The following is a 24209-nucleotide window of genomic DNA, read 5'->3' as shown; positions in this document are numbered from 1 at the left end:
GTTCTGTCTTTTGTTTAGTTAAGACGCTCATTGTCCGCTGTCCACACACACACACGGTGAGATAATCTCTCAGCCGTGTGTGTGTTTTCATGTAATACCACCAGACAATTAGCAGATTTCATTTAAAACACATCAGTGCCAACCTCGTTAGCCGGCTGACAACACACACACACACACACACACACACACACACACACACACACACACACACACACACACACACCAAGTATCAGGCCAGTTTAAACAAAGACCCCAGCAAGTGTAAACTCAGGGCTCTGTCTCCAGAATAAACTCTATGCTGAGTTTAACTTTAAATCTTTAAACTTAGAGATCATTCTGATTTCGGTTTCCTGAAGCTCGACAGGATCAGAGCACCAACCTACAGTTACATTAAAACTCGGCCAACCCCCAAACTGCTCCATCTTCTCATCTGCTGCCTCGATGGTTAAACCCTGGTTCATGAAACTGTAATCCTGGGGATCCCAACACAAGGTCCGAGGGCCAGAATCATCCCGGCAAAGACTGAAATGCGGCCCACGGGATCTCATTAAAAAATGGGAAGGAGGGCATAAACTTTTTAATGTATTTTCATAAGTTTCACAAGTTTTTCCTTTTGGGTAAGGTTGGGGTAGTCATGGGTTAGGTTAAGACCTTGCCCATGACTACTCACACTACACCAGGGGTGGGCAACTCCAGGCCTGAAGGGCCGGTGTCCTGCAGGTTTTAGATCTCACCCTGGGTCAACACATCTGAATCACATGATTAGTTTGCTACCAAGCCTCTGGAGAACTTCAAGACATGTTGAGGACATAATTTAGCCATTTGAATCAGCTGTGTTGGTTCAAGGACACATCTAAAAGCTGCAGGACACCGGCCCTCAACGCCTGGAGTTGCCCACCCCTGCACTACATCAAGGTAATGAAGTAATAAATAGACAGTTACATGAAAGAAAAGTCCCCGTTTTTAACCACCTACTGTAGAATTTTCTGGCTTTATAGTGAGTAGTTAATGCATTGTTAAACTTCATTAGACTGACTGGAAGGAGAGTTTCTTCGGTCTGACCCACAGTGTTTGACATCCCTGCTGTAATCAAGCCAGCAGCAGGCTGACAATGCAGCTCACAGCAAAGTGTTGTTTGTGAGCTCAGAGGACGGCTCATTTTTACTAGAATGGTTCTGATTTATTGCCCTGAAATAAAGCATCGTGTTCACATTTCACTCCTGATTAGCATCATTTCTGGGGAATTATGCGCCGTTTGTAAAGGAACCACCGACTAACAACACAGACCTGCTGTTTCTCATCTCCCATCATCTCCACCTGTGACAGGTGAGTCACTGAGTGCAGCTACCTCACAGTTTAAACGTCTGTGACCGAAAATCAACCCAAAGAACATCTTCAGGATTAAAACAGAGAAAATGGAGACAATGCACAGATGATGTCTCTACTGTGGAGGAGATTATCCACACACACACACACACACACACACACACACACACACACACACACACACACACACACACACACGCGCGCGCGCTCTCTCTCCTGAGAGGATGATCATTCTCACTGCTCACAGCCAAAAACAGGGATTGAAGAGCTCCATGGTTATCAATGGAGACCAGTGACCACTGGGACACACACTGGGAAGACTGGGAGACGGTGTATGTGTGTGTGAGAGATGTTAGCCCCCCTTGCCCCTCCCATTACAGAGTGTGTGTTGGACTGATAGGTAACGGTGTGTTGTTGGTTAGAGAGGATTAAGCACACACATGCGCACACGCACACACGGAGCCTTTCAGTGGGAATGAAAGCACACACTTCCCTACAGTTCACAGATGTAAACGCAAACACAACATTGAAAGGACATTGTGTGAACGCCGTGTGTCAGCTTCACTAAAATCTGGCCAATCCTGAAGGAGATCAGTGAGCGAACATCAGCACAGTTTTTTAATGGTTTTTGTTATTTTTGACATTTCTTTATTTCTGCAGTTTAAATAACCACAAAACCTGTTTCCTGTTTGCAATAAAGTAGTTTGATAACAGTTTGAGTTTTTTTGTGGCTCTGGTGCTGTTACAGAGGAAAGTTAAGGGCTTCTCTCTGATTGGTTCACTCACACAGATCCAACAGGTGCGTCCGCGTGACATCGTGAATGAGGCTGTTGTGTAAACTGTACACGTGGTTTTTGTGAATTTGGTGAATCTTACCCAGAGTGACAGCAGGGACTTTATCGTTGACAGGAAGAACTGTGATGTTCAGATCGTAAACAGGAAGTGTACCATGGAGAGGAACAGGAGGGGGCGGGGCCTCCCCGTGGCAGCAGCTGTCCGGCCCTCTGGCCTCACTGTCGGAGATGATGAGGGTGACTGTGTCGAACACCGGCTCAGGTCCGATCTCCCCGCCTTAAACAGAACAGCATGTCCACAACAAATGTTTCTAAAGAACTGCTTTCGTTTCATTGTATTTCATTTATGAATGCACCACGGGTTAGTTTCTGCTTTCAAACCTACTTCATAACCCATTCAAACTTTTTCCAGAGTTCAGCCAAGGCTGGTTCCCTTCCTGCGGAAGGAACACACATTTTTCCTACGTGCCGTGAACGCAGCCTGGCCTGCTCACCTGTGTGGGCATAGTAGATGTGACCCTGCAGGACGTCCTGCTGGGAGAACTTGTCCACAGTCACGCCGGCTCGCTGCAGCTCTCCCCTGCTCGGTCTCCGGGCGAGCATGTAGGTCAGCGCGGAATCGTCGCTGTCCCGGTCGGTGGCCGACAGGTAGTCCACCGTCACCTGGACACGCCCCCCTTCCTCGCAGCTCAGCCCCCCTTGCAGACGGGCGCCCAGCTGAGGAGGCTCGTCGTTCATCGGCAGCACCTGAGGACGGGGGGGTGGGTTACATTTCGTTTTTATTAACCAGCTAAAAGTCCCGGCTGTGTTTGGTCTTTTTTACACACACACACACACACACACAGTCATCGCTCTGGTTTCTCTCCGCGTTTGAACTACAACCAGTGAAAACTCCTCAAAGTTCACTGAAATAGGAAACTCTAGAAAGCAAACATTCACCAACATCAATGTCAGTCACATCTGCTGACCCCTCCCACTCTGCTTGCTCCTCCTCTGCATTGCCCCCTGGTTTTGTGTGGGCAGGACTCAATGTTTACAGGTGTTAAGCAACACCTGTAAGCACTGAGCTGATTGCTATAAAAGGTGGTCATGCCCTAACACGCTGACCTCTTCTGATTTAGGTTGCTGTGTGTCACCTTGCTTTTATCCATAAACTGTCCACTGAGACAGACTGTCGCTAGTTAAACACTCGGGTGTCTCTTTGTCTCCCTGTCTTAATCTGTGATTTTTTAACTGAAGTTATCCCGTTTCGATTTCTGCTAGTGTCTAAGCATCCCGCCCACAGTAGCACCTGAACTTTTATAATCAGCTTCTTCTTCACTTGTTACATGTCAGTAGAAACCTTTGAGTGCTCAGCAGGTGACACCTTTATTCAGTAGATTCACCTGAACGTGCAGGACGACGTCCACAGAGTTCAGACCGTCCGACACCTTGAGACCAACGACATCCTCAGTGGTCTCAGAGTCATCGTGGATGTACCTGAAACACAGAGACGCCGTCACGCTGACCTGTGACCAGCTCCTTAGTCAAACATCGGTGACATCAGCAGCTTCTACAAACACTGATGATGTTTAGAGCCCAGATTTTCTGCTTTTTAAATGGAGACTACTGAACCTCTTGTGAACTTTCCAACAGCGGTAAGCCAGGGGTAAAGGTCAAGCACAATACTGAGTCTAATTTAATCTGAATAATTACACAAAGTAAAACTCAATAAAAAGCTTGAATCTTAATAAATACAATAAAATCAAACATTAATGTCATAAAATAAACTGGCACAAAATAATTGCGGAATAAAAATGTTATTAAATGTACAAAAGAAAATGATGAGTCGACGAGTCAAAGTCACGTGTTGACAGAGTCTGCCTCTAATCATCGCATTAACAAAGAAATTCTTAATATATAAAACATGAAGCCTGATGTGGGTTTCAGCTAAAACAAGAACCTGGCTTCCGAGTATAAATATAGTAAAATAGAAAGATTACAGCTGCTAATTACAGAAATACTCATAGTCACCTAAGGACAACTGGAAAAAAATGTTGGATGTCTTAAACATTCAAAAAAAGAAGAAACTTTCTGATTTTCGTGAACTTTAAGAACACAAACTGCTGGCTGGTGAGTGACCCGGGGTCCCTGAACACCACACGGTTACAGCCACCGGCTGGTTGGATTTTACGTGACTGGCGCTCTTTGCAGGGCGAGGTTTCAGAAGAACACGACAACAGCAAAAACAGCAGCATCACTCACAGGAACAAACTGCAGCGTTTCTATCTGACGTGTGTGCTGGAACAAGAAATCATACATCACCTACAAATGAATGTGAGACGAGCAAAAGCAACAAAACAGTTTTGCAAAACAGGAACAATAATTGGTTTAACTAAACGTTCAGTGGACGTTTAAAACAGAGGTGCAGGTGAAACACTTTAAAGGTGACCTACCTGCACACTCTGAGCTCGTTATTAGAAACATGTTTAATGTGAACGCCCACCACTCGAGCAGGAGGTACATGACAGGAAGTGAGGAGTAGAAAAGCTGGCACTAAATCCGCTCCGTGCTTTCTGCTCTAAGAAACCAAGACTGACTGCAAACAGTCGACCACAGCGCGGTGAGCGGCTTCATGATCACCTGAAAACTTCGGAACCTCTGAAACCGAATCCTCTGAAATCAGAAAAACCCTCCGGCGTTACATCACCGGTGAAAACACACCCATCTGCTGAAGCAGCGGATAAAACCAGAGAGCTCTCAGAGTGATCGCTGAGCTCAGATCACCATGGCACGTCCAGAACCACCTGACCCGGGTCTCACCTGATGCCCAGCCCTCTCAGTTCCTGCAGGGTAAACCCGCCTCCCTGCTGCAGCGCTTGGCCCCGCAGCTCCAGCCGGCCGTGACGAGCCGTGCTCCGAATCTCCACCCTCAGCGCCTCCTCTCGACTGTCCCGGTCCCGGACCAAGAGGTGCTCCTCCGTCACGAAGGCCGCGCCGCCCTCCTCCACCCGAAGCAGGTTGGTGAAAGCCTGAGGAGCACAGAGAGATTCAGCACGACGTCCACAGCACGGTCAAACCAGAGGCTCCGCCTGTTTGACCTCTGACCTCTGGCGCCTGGTCATCGACAGGGGTAACCGTGATGTTGAAGATGAGGCCGGAGACGGTGTCGCCGTGGTGATCGCTGACTGAGAAGACGAACTGGACGAAGAGCGACTCGGGCCCAATGTCCTCGACCGGCGGCATGAAGGCCACCTTCATGTGGTTCACAGCATGCTAGGAGAAAACAAGAAATTTACATCTTAACCTGCAAAAGCCCAACCCATGCCAACCTCGCCAGCCACGCCACTCTCCCCTCCAGCAGCGACTCCTTCATATGTATTAGAATCAAGCAGGTGCTGCATACCTGAGTGAAGGACTTCAGCACGGGCGCTGTGTGGTCCTTCTTCATGGCGTTGGTGCTGTCGGTGTAAAACAGACGTCCTGCATCCATCAGGCTGAAAACGAATACAAACACGATAGTTAGTTTCTCAGTCACAGGGTCTGCTGTTTCTCCTCTGTCAAAGCTAAGCTGGCAGCCGGGTCCTTACCCAGGATGTAGCGGGCTGAAGCAGGGCTGTGTAATGACATAGATGAGGTCAGCATCTGGGTGCTCTCGGTCTGTGAAGTGAAGGTGAGCCTGGGTGATGTAAACCACCTCCGTCTCCTTCACTGTCAGCGAGCGGACGCTGCCGGGAACTTCGACTGGCACCTGGTCCTCCACCGGGAACACGTGCACCACCACCGTCTGCACACGGGGAGGAAGAGGAAGGAAGAGGTGAGAGGAAGAGGAGGTCTCAAAGCGACATTCAGACTTGTCACTCTCTCAGACCAGAGCCGACTCACGTATGTCTGCGACAGGTTGGGCGGCCGGTGGCTGTCAGACAGCGTGAAGTCGAAGGCATCCTCAAACTGCTCATCTCCCGAGTGCTGGTAGAAGATCTGACCCTGGATCAGGTCCCTCTGCAGGAAGCTGGCCACCGGTGACCCTGCAGGGAGAGCACAGAAGAGCTCAGAGACCAGCAGTGCAGGAACATGATGGTTTACAGCAGAGAGCTGCAGGACTGAGCCCTCTCACCCAGAAATCAGCATTTTCACCCCCTTGTAGATTATTTCTGAATGTGTTTGTGGTTCAGTGAGTAAAGCTGAGCGTCCCCCAGGAGCTCAGTGGTGTGACCCCTAGTCATGTGACTGTGGTGAACATTTACCTTTACCCTTCAAAACCATTAAATTCAACAGAAATCGAGTATCACAAACATTTATTTACCACAGAGGTGATTCTGGTCATTGAGGTCAGTATCAGCTGATAATCAGCTGACCTATCAGAGTGAGTTTGGATTGGCTGATTCTTCTGGGTGGGAGAGTCCCAGCGTTAGACACGCCCACATTGCCTCTCTAATTATTACGTCTAAATACTCGCCCTCACCTGTCTCATGGGCGGATGTCCTCCTGACCAGGTGCCCGGCCCGGGGGGCGGAGACTATCTGATAAAGGATGTAGTCGTCGCTGGAGTCGAGGTCGGAGGCCAGCAGCATGAACTCCTCGAGCCGCACGGCCCCACCCTCCTGCACCTCCACCGCCACGTTGTTGATGAGGAAGGGCGGAGAGTCGTCCTTCGGGAGGATGTTGATGGGGAACTTGTGGCGGACGCTGTGACGACCGTCGCTGATGCGGAAGACGACGTGGTCGCGGGTGGAGTCGCTGTCGGAGTGGTGGTAGACGACTGTGCCCTCCTTCAGGTCCCGCACGCGGAACATAAACGCCTTCCCGCCTGGAAACACAACGCAAAAGTCACATGAGTCACAAGAGAAAGATCTTTAATTCTTTTCCACTAAACAACAGTGAGTCCTCACTATTCCCACAGCGTCAGACGTCCGTTTTCTAAAATAAAAAAGCCTCAAATCCTCACCTCTGAGAAGCCTGACAGATCAAAGCACCTTCGATTTCAGCCAGCAGGTTCAGAGCGATGACAAGATTTCAGACATTAGAGACTGAAATGTCGGCGGCCTCCTTCCAGCCACTCAAAGCATCTGACTGGCAGCTAAAATGATGTTTTTACCTGATCATAAATGATCTGTGATCCTCTCAAACTGGACCTTCAGTCTCACTGAGGAGAAACTTCAGTCAGTAACTTTATTCTTCACGCTCACTGCAGACTCTTGTCTGTCTGACTGGGATCGAGTTCAGATCTTATATTTAACGAGACAAAAACTCATTTCTACATTTAAACAAAACTCTGACTGTGATGACGACTGTGTTAATCAGCTGGAGGCAGATTCACGACGACATCAGTCAAAAGAAAGACAGAAAATCATCTGCTGAAGGCTTCACCTCAGCGACAGCACAAACGCACCGAGGTCACTCGCCCTCTGTGCCTCTTCACGAACTACTGGCAGGATTTTTTTTAATGCTGAAAGAAGTTTTTGCAATACTGTTTGGACTGAATAAAGATGAAAGCACTCCCTCTTTAACCTGAGTTATAATTCAGAAAACTAAAACAGAACGATGCTGTAGACTCTGTTTTAAACACTGCACATATTTCTGACCCTTCACCATTTATTGTTACATTGCTATTATTTATTGTCTTCACAAGCGTCATCTTTTTAAAGATTAAATAGATTTTTTTTTTTTTTTTGATGGGATCTTCCCGCTGCAGCCAGGTTTCACAATAAATGTTCATGCTGACTTATAAACTGAAACAGATTGAATGTTTCCACGGAGTGACGCGTCAGGAGGGCATCGTGTCGTACTCGGGATGAACGTGTGGCGAGCGTCTGCTTCTGTCACAGAGCGGCGGGATGCTGTTTGTCTCTCGTCGAGCCGAACATGAAAAACTTCGGTGTCCTACATTAATGAAACGGCGGCCGCGTCCATCTGCCAGCTCTCTGCCGCTGGCTGGCCCTCCTCGCGCTCTACAACATGCTGATGGCCCAGCGTCACGTGACCGTGGCCTACTGGAGGACACGTGTTGTCAGTGGCCGGTTTCCAGCCAAAGCTTCGCACTTTGATTCAATTACCGTCTCCAACACGTGCGCTGCTTTCCTCCCATTGTCACTTGGAAATAACAAGTTTGTGTTGGCGCCTGGAGGCACAGCGAGGCGCTGGCTCGGTCTGCGCTGCGAAAACCGGTGGGCTACAACATGGCGTCCTTCCCGGCGGCTGCCCGGCTGCCAGGACGGGGGCTTCCTGTCTCCTTGCGAGTGCCAGAGAGACAGAAGGGCAAGGTCAGCAGACAGATTGAGAGACGAGCGGTCGCAAGCCCGAACCTCATTAGCAACTTTACCGAGGGGAACCGGCTCGCGGTCCAAGTGATGGAAACAACTTGGTAATTGGGCCCAAAGGTGGCGTTGGGCAGCCGGCCCACGAAGGGAGAAACGCCACGCCTGTGTATATGTGTGTGTGAGAGTGTGTGTTTGTTAGGGACAGGCAGCCATCCATTTGGCTGAAGGCGTTGGAGCGAGCCCGTCCCCACGCTGCAGCCGCCACCCTCCAGTCGCAGCACCGAGGGTCAGCGGCGTCCTCAGAGACGCAGCTCCACCGCAGCTTCCTGCACGGACGCGGTGCCAAACTTCAGCCCAAACCGACGGGATGAAATGATGCAGGAGCAGGTGCTGCAGGAGGAGGAGGAAGCTGCCTGGTGGGACCAAAGTTCCAACAAGCATTATTGTTGAAACTTATTTTGCTGCGTGTTAGAGACGTTCTTCCCTCTGCAGGTTTCTGCGCTTTGATAGAGGATGCAGACATGTCGACGAAGCAAGCACGAGTTCTCGCTGTTGTGAAGTTTGTGGTTTGAAGCCTGACAGAGGCACAGTGAGCAGGTTTAACCCCTGCTCTTTTTCCAGCCTGCTGTGAAATCATCAGCCTGACCTCACTGTAGCTCTTCTGTGTGACCCCGATCTGTAAATCTGAGGAAACTGCTGCCCAATCTGAGTGTGAACACGTGGTAGGAGGCTTCCTCCGAGCAGAGGTCTGAATGTCACATGCTGGATGGAGAATTTTTGTGGATCATTTTCTGCATCAGCTTACACAACACGGGTTTTTGTCCCAAACACAGTGAAAGCTCCTCTGCTGAAAATTAAACAACCAATAAAAACAAAAACACACATCTCGATCAATAAAGTAAAAAGTAGGACAAAACCAAAATCTTAAAAAAGGTACAAACTTAGAGGAGCTGAAGAATAAATAAAAAAAATATAAAAGTGGTTAATCATTTAAAATCTTCTCTCCTGTTCTTTTTGCAGCAGTGACGATCAGATTCATTTCTGATTAAATGTGTTTATGTTAGTAATAATTCATTTATTGGAATTCATAAATTCATTATTTTTGTTTCCATGGTTTCATTTATTTCTGTGAACTTTGACAGCTGGGGCAAAAATGATGATGTAATTATACCAAATTATTTTTGCCTCCACCTTTTTTAATTCCTGTTTATGGATGTAAGTCAGTGGATACGGCAGCACGCTGATGAAAAATCATGTTCAGGAAATAAAAATGAAACTTTTTCAGGGACATGGAAAAAAAAAAAGAGCAGAAATGTTGTGACTTAATTTGAAAAGGTGGCGCGATGTCACAGCAGCTCAGGTGAGGACTGCAGCTTGAATCACTGATTAAACCTCACAAACGAGCGGAAGATGAGGCGAGCACAAAAGCAGACATGAAAGGTTAACTCCCGCCCGCATGAAGCCCTCGGGGCGCCCGCCACCTCCTCCCCCTCCGAGCTGGTAGCATGAAAACCTGTTTGGGGACAGTGCATCTGCTCCCTGTGCACGCCGCCATGAAATGGCAGAAGTCGCTCCAATCTGCTCCGTCCCGATGCCGTTCAGACAAAGAGGCGACCTCGCCGAGCGGCGGGCTGGAAGGGACGGAAGTGGACGGAGAGGCGGGCAGCGGCGGCCCCTGGCGAAGTGGCCCTGGCCCCATTTTACACCTGATTAGGAAACACATGCAGGACCGTGAGACATATGCTTCCCCTGCCACACGGCGGTCCCTGATGGACGCGCAGCACATGGAGCTAAAAGGGCGGAAAAGGCCAGACGCCGGTTTGCAGAAGTCCCAGGCGACCGAGCAGCATACCAGCGAGGGAGTCGAGGACGGAGGGACAAGGCAAGGCGGTGTTGCCGAGGGGCTTCCCGAAACCCGTCGACGACATCTTCTATACTTTCTGTCTGTTCTGTGTTTATCGTTGGTCTTGATGATGATTTCTAACAGACGTAACATAAATACTCATGGATCATAATTTATATATAACAAGATTTAAACTCAAAATAGAGAAGATAAAAAGTAAATTAAGCGCAAATAAATAAATCATTAATTTTAAAATGGAACATAAATCCTTGAAACTTGATTAGTTTTTTAACACACTTTTTATTTGATGTAAATAAATAAAAATATATAATTTTAATAAAAAATTATCATAATATATATATAATTAAAATTTTAAGGTGTTTAAAAAAATATTTTGTCACAGCCAGAGGTGGGTAGTAACTACTAATTATATTTATTCAGTTACATTTACTTGAGTGACTTTTTGGTTACTGTACTTTTTACTTTTGCTTGAGTAAAACTATTATTATAAAGTATCACTACTCTTACTTTTAATCGACTCAGTGTGAGTAACTTCAGTGAATGAATAACAAGCACGTTTTAACCAAAAATGCATGAGACACAGACACAAACTTGCAGTTTATGTCAAAGTGATTCTTGTTTATACAAAAGGTTTGTTGTTCTAATGTTATTCTGTCTGCTGAGCCTGTTGTGCCATTTAGAGATGAAGTAAAGTAACACCATATATTGTCACTGGAAGTACTTTACCCTTTTCTTACACACACACACACACACACACACACACACACACACACACACACACACACACACACACACACACGTACGTTTTATTAGATGTATTATTTTTTAATCATGTTATTTATATTTATTTACTTTTGTTTCAAATACCAAATTTTGGACTAAACTTTATACTTCTGTCTGTCTGATTATCTCATTTTCAAACATAAATTGGATGTTATGATCACGTACTCAGTACTCAAATAGGCTATATACTTTTTTACTCTTGAGTAATTTCTTGGACAGCTACTTTTTACTTTTACTTGAGTAAAACTATGTTGAGGGAGTGCTACTATTAATTAAGTACCATTTTTGGCTACTCAAGGATTAAAAATTAACATTAAAACGATTTTTAATATTTTAATAAACGTAGCACCCGACCATGTTTTCTTTCATCTGCTCAGATCTGATTGGTCAAAAGAACTCAGACTACACAGAAAGCAGAAGCTTCAGGTACAAAAGTCTCACCTATAGATTCTATTTTGTGGCACATCAAAGTTTTGGTAGCAACTAAAACTGAAAAACTTGATTAGTCTGAAAGAAAAGAAAGAAAACTGAGGAGAAGATTTTTCTTCACTTTGACTGTCTGATGTTCGATAGAGCATTTACCACCTTAAACCCAACCCCGCCGACCTTTGACCCCTCACCTCTGACACTGAGCCGCCCGTGCACGGGTCCGTCCACGGCCACCAGGTAAACGGCGTCAATGTTGTCGCTGTCGACTATCTGCAGCTGCTCCCAGGTGATTGGTCGGGACTGACCCTCCAACAGGTCTAGACCTGAGATGGCACACGTGTTCACATGTTACCTCAACGAGTAAAACGCCGTGAGACATTTTTCACGCCACAGAGATGGACGCGAACGTACCCACGTTCCAGGAGACTCTCGGAGCATTCGTTTCCGATGTCCTGATGGAGACGTGGACCACGATGGGTGGGCTGGTCAGATAGGAGCCGTCTATCACCTGAAACTCCACCTAAGCATATAAAAAGGGAACGCAATGACAGGAAATTACATTATTAAGTGTGTAAAACAAGCGTGTGGAACTTCACAGAGTGCATTCTGGGTACACTTTCAGGGCTCATATCAGCCTGTGGGACAGGTGAGAGAAAAAGAAAGGTCTTCTTTTCACCTACATTTGACACCAGGATCATCTTCTAGTTGCGATTCCTTCTGGGTCAAAATAATTTTGTAATATATATTTCTTTAGCCGTTCCAGCCCAAGCAGGCCAGCAGTGATTTTGACCCTGTGTGATTGTATCTCACTCGCTCTCCTTCTGCTGTTTTTTGTACAGCTGACTTGAAGGTGAAGCGTCTCCTAAACCTCCATGTCTCCTTTTTTTGACATAGACATTTTTGAAGGGAACAGAACACGAACACTCAGATCTGAAGCCCCAGCTCAGACCCTCTGAAACATCGGTGTGGGGTGGGTTAGCTATGGTTAGCTTTGGTGTGCTGTTATGCTGTAGAAGTTGAAGCAGCATTAGCAGCTACAACGTTAGGTTAGATTCCTAGAATAAAAGCTCAGATATCGGCCACACTGCCCTGAAAAAAAGCTGTTTTCTCCAAAATTCCCAGTGTTGGTGCTTCTAACATTCCAACTTTTCTACAGAAACTGGAAGAACCTTTGGAGCCCTGTCGCGTCTTCAGTACCTCATAGTTCCTGCGGCGCCCCCGGCTGCTGTTGGATGGCTGGTAGGCCACTTTCATCTCGTGAAGGTCCAGCCATGTGAAGGACCGGATGGGCTTGGTGTGGTCGTCCAGGTGTGTGATGTAGCCCTCGGCGGGTGGGACGGTCACATTGAAGACCAGCTTCTCCTGCGGAGTCTCGTGGTCCTTGGCGTCCAGCGTGGCAGTGGTGAGCGGGGTGAGGATGAACTGGTCCACCTCCAGGATGAAAGAGGCCATGAAGGTAGCCTGCGGGGGCTGGTTCTGCATGGCCCCGTGGATCAAAACCGGCAGCCATACGGCCTGTGACTGTGGGAGGAGGAGGACAGGTAAAGTTTAACACACCACGCAGAGATCAACACATGGCGCCACAACTTCTGCTGTTACACTCGTGAGAGGTGTTATGCCACCGCTCACGTGCTAACGATGAGACAGAAATGCTTTAAAGGAATGCTGGAGGCTTCGAAACCTCCGCCTGCACATCCGTCCTCATCGCCGAGCTGAGAAGGCGGGATGTCACCTTCTCACTGCCAACATCTCACCTGCAAACAGCAGAATCTGCACTTTACAAACTTTCTTCCTTTAAAGCAAGTCTGAGCCTCATTTCTAATCTCTTTGTTTCCACGCTGCTGTCTGAGCTGTGAGCTCATCGGTCTTTCCTGTACCTCCAGCAGTGCTCTGCTCGCCTGCTCTCTCAGCTCCACCCTGACGGGGACGTAGTCGATCTCCGGGGACGGCGGGCTGAGGTGCTGGTACTTGAGGCCAGAGCTCAGGAATTCATGGCAGCTGGTTTTGAGGAAGTGGACCTCGGTGGTGTCGTGAAGACACGGACTGTTTCCTGGGCAGAGCGTCGCCTGTCGACCTATCAGAGAGGAGAGCCGAGGGTTTTAGACCAGTCGGTGAGTGGAAAACACCAGACGCACACAAACAGATAAACCACAAGCAGCCTGCATTTCAGTTTATATTTATACTAATGTGTATTTTATATTTAAGCATTTCTCTCAGTTATCTTTAAGTTTTGATATTTTTTATAGTTTTTGCTTTATTTGTGCTCAACATTGTAAATAAAGTTTAATTTATTCAACTTAAAAGGTTAAATTACATTTTAGAAACTGTGATGACACAATGAAACAAAGCAAATTAAAAACATCTTATGAGTTTGGTACCCTTCCTCTGCGTGGAGTCTTCCTCCCTCACCAGCCGACCCGCAGCGGGGACGCTGGTGTCTGCGGTCAACAGCCTGACGGTGCAGACAAGGTCAGGCGCGGCCCTGATATTCAGCACAGAGCCGTTGATTGCGTTGGATAAACCGTAGAACTGGGGAACGACCAGCGGAGCGCTGCCGAGTGCCACCACGCCCGCACCAGAGTCCACCACCCGGACCCTCAGGATCACCGTCTCCACCTGCGTGTCCGAGGACGTGAACCTCCACACAGACACCACATGTCATGTTAAACAGAGCTCCACCTGGCCCACGAGGTCATCACACGTACATCCAAATTTGAATTAATGTTTAAGCCACGTCTGTAAACGCTCCATAAATCTAACCTGCAGAAATTGTTTTTCTCATTATTCGAAAATCAATGGCAACCTTCAGGAAGCCTGCTGAGGGGCAGCGAGTGTTGAGCGGGGTCGGGGCCGTTTTCATTGGGCTCAGAGGGGTTGTTGTTACTGTTTGCAGGATCAGCTAACCGACCATGTCTGTGCCTCCAGGACTGGACTGGCACCTGAAATCTTATCTGCTGTGTGTCCCAGATGGGCCTCAAACTTTCCACCTAGGAGAGTCCAGGAATGTCCAATCACAGGTCGAAACTCCTTGCCTTCAGTGTTTCTACTCTGACCTCCTCACCTCAGCCCTCAGAGGAGTCATTTCTGCTGCTTGGATCCTCCATCTCATTCTTTCGGTCATCACCCACCAATCCTGCTCCACCATCCTCTCACTGAACAAGCCCCTAACACCCTGACCCCCCCCCAGCACTGCAGCCATTTCCAGCTGACCCTCAAGGGTCAGAGCACCTCAGGTTAAAAGACATGTTAGAAGACATGTTGCAGACCTGTGGATGCTGCTGACTGACCTGTAGACTCTGAGCATCACCACGTCCTCGTCCAGCAGAGGGCTGCCGTCGTGGACATATTTCACCTCGTCCTCCAGGAAGCTGCAGTCAAACACCTGCAGAGTGCACAGAGCAGAGCGCCTGTAACTCCTCTGAGCGGCTGCCATACGGCACCAACCTGTTCCACCCTCACCTGTGGGCTCAGCCTCCCGACCCTCTGAGTCACGGGCTCGTTCATCACCACCTCCACCTTACAGTCGGCGCTCGGGTCCACGCTGATCTGAAGCTCCGCCCTCGTGATGAAAACCGAGCGCCCTCTGCTGACCTCCACGGCAGAGTTCACCACAACCAGAGTCCGAGGGCAAACGCCCGTCACCGCGAGCAGCAGCAGGGACACGAGGACGGCAGCCATGCTGTGGGCGGGGTCACCGGTTTCAGTAGTTCAGGTGAAGCAACGCTGAGGGAGAATAAATCTGTCCGAGGTTTCAGAGGTTCCCGCTCACATCGTCCTCAACTCCTCGTCTTTGGGCTGAAGGAGGAAAACAGGAAAACCTCATATTGTATTTCAGCGTCACTTGACTGATTTCACACACACACACACACACACACACACACATGAGACGTCAAAATAAATATATATATGAAATCCGAATGGAAACAAACTGAATAATATCAGAATTATTGTCTGACGTCAAACAGACAGAAGATTCAACACTGTGTGGTGTTTGCATGTCTGCAGCTTCCTCCCACAGTCCAAACACATGCAGTCAGTGGGGTTAGGTGATTCTAAACTGCCCAAATGTGCTCCAAATGTAAGTGTGATGAGTTGTCTCTCGGTGTTAACCCTGCAACAGGCTGATGACCTGTCCAGGTGTACCCCGCCTCTCGTCCTACGGTAGCCTGGATAAGCTCCAGCCCTCCCACAACCCTGATAAGGACAAGAGGAAGAGGATGGACAAAGATGTTATTCTATTTTATAGGCTTTTATACACTTACTGCAGTTTAACTGTTCAAAAAGCTCATGTTAAATTTACTGTATTAGTCATTTGTACACACTCATTTCCAGACCCTAAAAACAAAATAATGGATGATGGAACAGAGCGAATCATATTTTAGAACTGGTTGACTAATGCTAACATTGGACCATTTACAGAGGAAATCATATGAACCATATCCAATAAGAGAGCACGGAGCCGAACACTGTGCAGGAGCACTGCCTGATACTGTAATGGGCTCATTTACAGTTTACACTGTAAACTCCGTCAGTCTTAAATAACTGCAGCTGTCATGCAAATGAGCTGTCAAAGTGTCTTCATCTGACACAACATGCCACAGAAGCACCGACAACATGACAGCCGACCCCGAGCTTATTTCAGGCAGGTATAAATACAGGTGTGCATTTACATTTTGGTTTGCCCTTCAGTGTGCTGTGGGTGTGCTTTGAACACCACCTGTCTATGAAACCGAAGACTCCAGCCTCTCCTGCAGGAAATACTGCACACAAAGAAGCAGGGAGCTGCTGCAGAACAACAGAGTCTTTCTTCTTTTGTGGTTTTCTTTGTGTGTCCTCCACAGGTCAGTTTTCTGCATGAAAACGGCTCAACACAGATCAAACTAAAGCAGATTTAATAATGTCTGACTCCAACAGAGACAGATGTAATCCTGACTCTGACCTCTTCCAACACAAACACTGAACCCAGCAGACCAGAATACTTACAGCAGATACTCCAGAGCAGCTCCAACCCTCCTCCACTGTTCCCTCTGAATCCCTGCAACTGCCCCTCTGCCACATGAAAAGTCCTCTAAATCCTTCAGACAAAAACAAAAAAACACTCCCAGCATGCAGCTGGCCAGCCCAGCTTCTTCCCCCACTGCCCCACACTCCCAGCCGGAAACTGCTTCACCCTCCATTTCACTCCCAACCAAAACTGTCTGCAGGAAACGACAGGTTAATCTGCATGACCCCGCAGAGGTGCTGGACGGGCCGGGGGAGGGGGAGAAGGAAGGAGGAGGTGATGGGGTGTTTTCAGGATCAAAGCAGAGAGCTGGCGTGCCGCTTCCCATCCAGCCAGATGAGCGTGGGTTCATTAGTTTGAGGTTGGAAGGAAACAGAAGCTACAACGAACTGCAGTCCCTGTGACGTCCAGCAGATCAGCAGTGAGTCAGTCCCCATAGACTCCCATGTAATACATTAGAGCAGAAACAAACACGTTTAACAGCCTGTTTTTGTAAATTACCTGTTTAAATTGTACTAAGGCTTAAATTAGGATTATTAGAGGCGTGGCCTCTTTGACTGACAGGTGGATGTGGACACAGGTGGCTGTACCTGCGAGCTGTCTGCTAGGCTTCACCTGAGCTGGACCTCTGGGCTGTGTTTGTTCTGTTTGAGCCTTTTAGAGCATTTTTAATGTCAATGAGATTTTTTAACTGGATATAGGATAAAGGATGTATAAAAGTCACTGCCAAAAACTGATTGCAGCTTCTACCTTGTGACAGGAATGTGGTTCAAGATGACTGGATATCATTCATGAGGAATCCATTTGACATGTTTCATATAATATAGACCAACAAGTTATTTATGACAGTTCAAACAAATTTAAATAACGCTAATCACTTTTTGGCACGACACCGGTCAGCAGTCTACACACGGCTCATCGGTACTTGACCCAATTGACCCAAATGACGCTGCCGCAGATGGACGGATGGATCCTCTCAGACGCTGTCTGGCTGACGTTCGAACAGTTCAACCCTCATCCTCCATCTTGTCTGAGCTGACGTGTTTAGATTTGCCCGAATCCCATTCTCAGAGACACCTGGACGTTAAACTGTACTGGACGGGGTGTATCTCTCTTACTTTAGTTAACAGTTGCTTATTTGGAATGTTAAGCCTGCATAAATTAAAAATTACTGGTCAAAATCATGTTTAATCGCAGTCCTGGTGATTTTCATCAACACCTCTTTGGTGGGCACCAGAATTTTAGAAAAAAAACCAAACGCTTGATAGGCGGCACCATTCACAGAAATCAGTAATGACTAAAAGGTAGACGTACAGAGACTTACATGTTTTGTAAGGATGCCGGGTTTTTACATAGAAGGACACAAAGGTACTGTCACTTCCTGCCACCAGCTCAGCTTCCCCAACAAAACGTGTCATCACTTATAGGCATTAAAGAGCTGAACTAAGTCGCGCTTCAGGTGAATGTCTGTCTGCATCGCTGCTTCCTGCTGCACCAACACGGCTGGCAAAGTTTCATCCTGAGCCTGCAAAGCCCAATGACTCGCTGTGTGAGGTTTTTCTTTTTTTAAAGGAGGAGGAGGAGGAAGCCAAAAGGAGAAAAGGGTGAGAAAATAACGAAGGAAAATCCTTTAATCTGCACGAGCCGGTCGGAGATGAGGGAGCTGGCACCTACCTGCAGCTGCAGGAGCTCCATACTTGTCTTCTTCACCTTCTGCACACGCTCACAGGAATGCTGTGACACAAACAACACAAACATCCACCGCGCGCCGTCAGTCACCCTGACACATCTGGCATCTGAGGGGAACAGAGGGGGAAAACTGAGATAAGGAAAACAAGGCGAGCACAGACGTTCTACAGCCAGAGAGAGAGAGCAGACAGGAAGTGTGCTGAGAAGTTTCCAGGACTTTTAGTTTTACTGCCCCCGTCTGTTTACCCCCTCTGTGTGCCTGACTCAGCTCCACCTTCTGCTCTCAGTCCTGAACCACATCAGAGCCCTGAGTCCCAAACACGCCTCTGATCCTCATCAGGAATACCAAACATTTCACTCACAGATCTGAGTCCACAGACTGAACTGTATCTGTTATCTGTACACTTCAGTGTAAACGTTTTAAATGTTAAATTGAACCTTCTGGCAGGACGAGTGAAACCAGGGTGAAACGAGCAGCAAAGCTCCACAAAGTTCAGACAATAAACTCCCAAAAGCAGCGAGAAGGTTTCTGGTTTCTCCAACAAACCCATGAAGACTTAAGATGATTTCAAATATATGAGGCCAACTTTCTTCTGATTGGCTGCCCATTAAAAACCGCAGGTGGGTGGGTCTTGTATCCCTTCTGTGACATCCCACAATTTAACTAGTAGAAGAAGAAAAAAAACTGTGTGAAGTCTAAACTTTCAGAGAATAAAGAAAAAGGTAGAACCTTAAGTTCCCACAGCAACTTAAACTGTTATTGTTAATATCATTGAAGCTCCTTAAATATAAATTAGACCTGTGAGGATCTTTCTGGTTCACGTGGCTCTTGCTTCATATGAAGTAGGAAGACTCAGATAACGATCAAGTCAGAGCTGTGTGAACGTCATTTGATTTCAGTGTGAGGCTTTTAAGACCACCAGCAGATCCAGCTGTGAATCATCGCTGACGGCGTGTTTAATCAGAGGAACCCTGCTAACAGCTCTTTCTCCATCACAGCTGCAGCTCAGCTAAGCACAAACACTGGAAGTGAAGGGAAACCGTTAGCATAAAGACAGAAAGGCATCTTTCGAGAACTCGTGTTTGCATCTTTTTAAAACTAAGCTGGTATAAACAAACTTTGCCACAGAGCCGCTGATGGCCTCACAGCTCTGTTATCCTCGTTAACTCCCAGGTTACCCTGATCCCTGCTCTCTGATGGCTTCTGCAGCTGCCAGAGGAGAAAATCTGCCTTAATGGAAGAACCAGCAGCAGAAGATCAGCTGACTCAGCAGAAACAGTTTCACTCAGGCGGTAAACTCTTACCGTGCAGCTGCTCACAGCCAGCAGTGCTGCCTGTAACATTCAGTCTGAGCTCAGCTGAGAGTCTCCCTCCATTCCAGCATTACTGAACCCAAAGCAACAAACTGGAGGCAAGAGTCAAACACCATCACAGTGTGTGTCTGTGTCGTGTGTGTTTCTGAGTCTTTATCTGTGTGTTTTTCTACATGAACAAATCTGATTAAACGCATCTCTGCCAAACAGAAGCTTTCCTGCAGGTTTTCAGGTTTCATTATGACTTTGCTGTCTCTGGCTCCTCCCACCACAGCTGCAGTAAACAAACGCTGAGTATTCCGGCCTTCCATCTTTACCACCATAACAAGTCCATTCGTCTGACATCCTCTCAAACTGTCCTCGGTCTCTGTTGTGCAGATGTGATTGGTTCCTACATTTCCCCGTTCAGCAGCTGATTGGGTGTTTGGTGGCAGCGAACGAGAACATGTCTCGCCATTTTTGCCGTTACCAGACTACAGGTTTCTGTTAGGGATTCTCTTAGCGTCTCAGCCTCCCTGATAACATTTCTGCTGCAGAAAAAGTCTTTTTCATCAGCTAATTAACATTTTGATGATTTTGGAAATCTTCTAAACTCCATGCAGCGATCAGCATCTTTCCTGGGACACTGACTCAGGGAGGAGTTCAGCATGTTCTTGTTCATAAGGAATATCATGTCGGCTCAGGTCTAGTTTAAAATGTAAGAAATTTAACATGAACACCATGATTACATGAAGATGGCGGACTGAACGTACAAACTGTTTGGAAACTGAGGAGCTGTGAAGAATCATGAAATGGTTCACGGGGTCAGAAGGAGCGTTGACAAGGTCGTGTCCTCCCCATTCCTGTTCGGGTCTCCGTCTGAAGCTCGTCCCAACAGCATTTAAACACCTGTTGGTAAGCAGCAGTGGCTCGGCTGGAGGAGGGAAACCGTCCCAGAGGGAGGAAACAGACCTACTGCGGGTTTTTTACTTTAGTGAGATGAGCTGATGACTCTGTCACGGCTGATTGGACGAGGTCAGAGAGTCGAGGTCAGTCTTCATCAGGCACGAACGTGTGGGGCGGCAGTGAGTTCGGCCTCTGATTGGTTGGAACAGAGGTGAGTCATGCAGAGTCCAAAAGCTGACAAGAGTCAAGTCAAGTGGCTTTACTGTCATTCCAACCAGTGGACTGCAGCGTGTTGTGCGCTCTGCTGAGAAGGTGATTGGCTGCAGACTCCCATCTTTGCAGGACCTGTACACCTCCAGGACATTGCGGCGTGCAGCTCGGATCTCAGCTGACCCTTCTCACCCTGGACACAGTCTGTTTGACCTGCTCCCCTCAGGCAGGAGGCTCCGGTCCATTCGCACCAGAACCTCTCGCCATAAGAACAGTTTCTTCCCCTCTGCTGTTGGACACATGAACAATAACCATATGACTGTTCCCGCTACTAACACATGACCCTACGCTGTGTTCACTGCATCATTCCATGTTTGGCACTGATCACCACCTGCACTCATGTATATATCTTTCAACGTAGCACTCTTAATTCTTATTCTCATGTATATAGCTCATGTATAGCTCATGCACATATCTTTCTACGTAGCACTTTTAATTCTTATCCCTACTTTTATTTTTTTTCATGTCTATTTAAGTGCTATTTATGACACTATTTAAGTGCTATTTATGACACTATGTTTGCACTGAAGCACCGCAGCAATTTCCTAATGTTGTAAACCTGCTCAACATTTGGCAATAAACCCCTTTCTGATTCTGATTCTGGTACAGTACACGGTGAAGCGAGACAGCGTTCCTTCAAGACCATGGTGCTACATATAAACAGTAGGGGTGCAACGATACACAAAATTCACGGTTCGGTTTGATACTTTGGTGTCACGGTTCGATATTTTTTTTGATACAAAAAAAATGTTCATGCCTTTTCAATTTGTCATTAAAATGATAAATATATATTTTAACTCAAAAGTACAGTTTTTAAATGTAATGTTGCTGAAACAAAAACAAAAAAAATCTATCTGATCGAGAAATCACTCATCTTTGGAAAAGAGAGTTTATTACAGAGAAATGGCTCTTTCCAAAATAAAAGCTATACTATACGCTTCTTCTGGGCTATAGTCTCAGCAGCATATTAAACATATCAGGTCCCCATAAGGAGAATCATGTGCTTGTTGTTTTTGTCTGCTTCCACTTGTCTTTGCACTAGGATGATGTCAGTGTAAATGTGCAGTGATATTCGTTGTGTTCCCACTAGTGCTGTCAGCGTTAATCTCGTTAAAATGACATTAATGCCATAACGCAGCAAATCTCCAACGAGTTACCGCGGATCGCCCCGTGCGTGGGGATGGACAGTGTCAACACGTTAACAAGCTAACTGCGCTGACGCACTAGTTCCCACCAACATTGCGTGGCACATCCGACATACTGTTTTACTTTTGTCCATGACACGCTTACCATCAGGGTCATGCTTCACATAGAAACCAAGATAGTTCTTCTTCTTTGTGTTAAACGGCGGTTGGCAACCAACGTAAAGGAGCATTACCGCCTCCTACTGTTCCGGAGTATGGGTCAGACAGTGAGTTCACAAGCTGTATCAAACCCCCCCCCAAAAAAACCCCCACCAGTTCCCTCAACCAAGATAGTTCCAAACGCCAGATCTGAATGAGGGTGGGGGAGGTTCAATTTCGAGCTTAGCTTCTGTCTTGCTAGCTTGCGCTGCGCTCAGTGGATCTGCACTCGACAGTGCAGCCTAGTAGTGTTGCCAACTCCTCAGTAAGGAAAATCGCTATTGGCTGTCCTAAAAGTCGCTAGAAGTCGCAAATTGACGTCATCACCTAATTTGCATAATTGGTCATGTTAATATAATTGTAACCTACGCTGTTGGAGAGAGAAATAACATCGTGGAAGAGACATAAAGTGAGCAAAAAACGTCCTAAATGCATTTAGAATTTATTTAGAACTACAAATTAAATTTCTTTTAGCAATTATTGTTTTTTAATGTCACAATTCCAACCCTGCTCCTTTATCCGGGCTTCGACCGGCAAAAGTGACCCGAAATAGGCACTCTGGTGGAGTTACTTTGTGTGTGTGTGTTTATAAGTAGTTTTAAACCTTGTGATCCACAAAACAGCATAACAGTAAAAGAAGAACTGACTGCATTACAGTCAGTGCGGGAGCAGCGGCTTTGCTCATGCGCGATTCATTTGCAGTTTGGACGCATAGGTGTGAACATCTCCTGCAGCTGGGGGAGGACTATCCTCCGCCCGTGAGTGCTTTAGCACGGGTGAGGTGCCCACGGCAGCACCGCTACTTGTTAAGAGTAAGAGCAACACGCTCTTTCACGTCAAAAAGTCGTCATAAATAAGTCTCCAATAACACCAGAAAAAGTCGCCAGATTTGTCACTAGTCGCTTTTTAGAAAAAAAAAAAAAAAGCAGAACACAATGCGTAATCTAGGAAGAATACAACAAATAAATTAAGTTATAAATAATACAAAATAAATAAATTATTATCGCTAAGGGGCCTGAAAACTTGCTAAATATAGCGACAAAATAGCTAAGTTGGCAACACTGCAGCCTAGGCGGAGTAGTCGAACGCAGATCCACTGAGCGCTCAACACAGACAGCATCGTCAGAAGAAAAGTTGATAAAATAAATAAATAAAAAAGTTTGTATTGTTCGATACATATGGTACCGAACCGAAAGCACTGTATCCAACGGTTCAATATCGATACAAGTATTGTTGCACCCCTAATAAACAGACAATCAATACAGGACTACATACTGTGCAAGTGTGAAAAAATTGCAACAAAACAAAGACAGAACAGAACGATACAGGCAGAACAGTGCAATAGAAATGTGCAACAATGACAGTGGGTTGTGCAAAAAGTAACGTGATGTATGAATCTGTGTGTGTGTGTGAGAGAGAGAGATTGTGCATATAAGTGCTTGGTAGGTCTGTTAAAAAAATGGATCCAGTGATCAGAAGCTAATGTAAATGTGGAACTAAACAGGAAATGGAAGTAAATGCAAAAAAATCAAATACACTTGATTAAGTAATACATGTAAATGCAGAACTTAATACAAACCAACCATCCAATAAAACTGCAAAAATGTATGTATAAAAACTGTGGAAAGGTTCAGATTAGGCTGTTTCTGACTCTCGGGTAGTTATGGCCAACATGTTTGGACCCCCGTACCTGAGTGAGGCGCTGTTGTGCATTTTTCCAGAGTTCAGAATAGAAACGTGATTTCTTAATGCATTTCTTTTTCATGCTTTGTGTAGAGTTTAAACCTGAGGAGCAATCTCTCTGAAATCGTCAGCCCCCCCGTCCCCCAGGCCGTGCACACGTCCTTGCCGTGGCCTCAGAAAGTGGCGGTGAAGTTGAAGCGTGTCTGTCACATGGGTTTATGTTCATTCAGAGGCTTCGCTGCCAGAAACGCACTGACTTCCAGTCCGCTGTCCGGCGCTCTCTGATCACTTTTGACTGCTACCCTTTTGCGTGGTGACTTCAGATGCTACCACGGCATTTGGCCCCGTGCCCGCCCCCCTTGGCCCCAGGGCCCCTGTCAGCCTGACGCCGTGACTCCTCCACCGCCTGAGATTAATTTCCCTTCCTCGCTGACCCATAATTAAACAGGCCGTGTCGCCGAGCAGCAAAGAAGAAGAATTTTCTCTCTGACTTTGCAGGCCTTTAACTTTTCTGCTGCAGCTTCATTGTGGCGCTGAAGAAGCACCGCTCCAAGTCTGAAGCTGCGGATGTGGAAACGGGGCTGAGCT

At 46.9% G+C, this 24209-nt stretch overlaps 1 protein-coding gene across 5 annotated transcripts in view; it reads right to left on the bottom strand.

Moving 5' to 3' along the window:
* frem1b (Fras1 related extracellular matrix 1b) overlaps positions 1-22114 on the bottom strand; it is a 41002-nt gene extending 18888 nt beyond the window's left edge. The window contains exons 1-18 of one of the 5 annotated variants that reach the window (XM_085264912.1): positions 21886-22114; positions 18112-18233; positions 14895-15230; positions 14723-14817; positions 13814-14073; positions 13313-13509; positions 12633-12956; positions 11847-11955; positions 11627-11758; positions 6565-6909; positions 5985-6127; positions 5690-5886; positions 5506-5596; positions 5208-5375; positions 4923-5131; positions 3506-3599; positions 2615-2867; positions 2203-2397 (exon numbers count right to left, since the gene is read on the bottom strand). In XM_085264912.1, the coding sequence (XP_085121038.1) occupies positions 2203-2397; positions 2615-2867; positions 3506-3599; positions 4923-5131; positions 5208-5375; positions 5506-5596; positions 5690-5886; positions 5985-6127; positions 6565-6909; positions 11627-11758; positions 11847-11955; positions 12633-12956; positions 13313-13509; positions 13814-14073; positions 14723-14817; positions 14895-15113 (3031 nt within the window). In that variant the 5' untranslated portion in view covers positions 15114-15230; positions 18112-18233; positions 21886-22114. The other 4 variants (XM_085264913.1, XM_085264915.1, XM_085264911.1 and 1 more) reach the window with 4 other exon arrangements.
* Positions 22115-24209: the final 2095 nt, after the last annotated feature.

Source organism: Mchenga conophoros, linkage group LG23 (genome assembly GCF_057382185.1).
Source record: "Mchenga conophoros isolate Kocher_MC1m ecotype Shallow Benthic linkage group LG23, M_conophoros_male_GT1.1, whole genome shotgun sequence".
NCBI classification, from domain to species: Eukaryota; Metazoa; Chordata; class Actinopteri; order Cichliformes; family Cichlidae; genus Mchenga; species Mchenga conophoros.
Note: the sequence above shows the minus strand (reverse complement) of the source record. Positions and strands in the feature narration are given on the sequence as shown.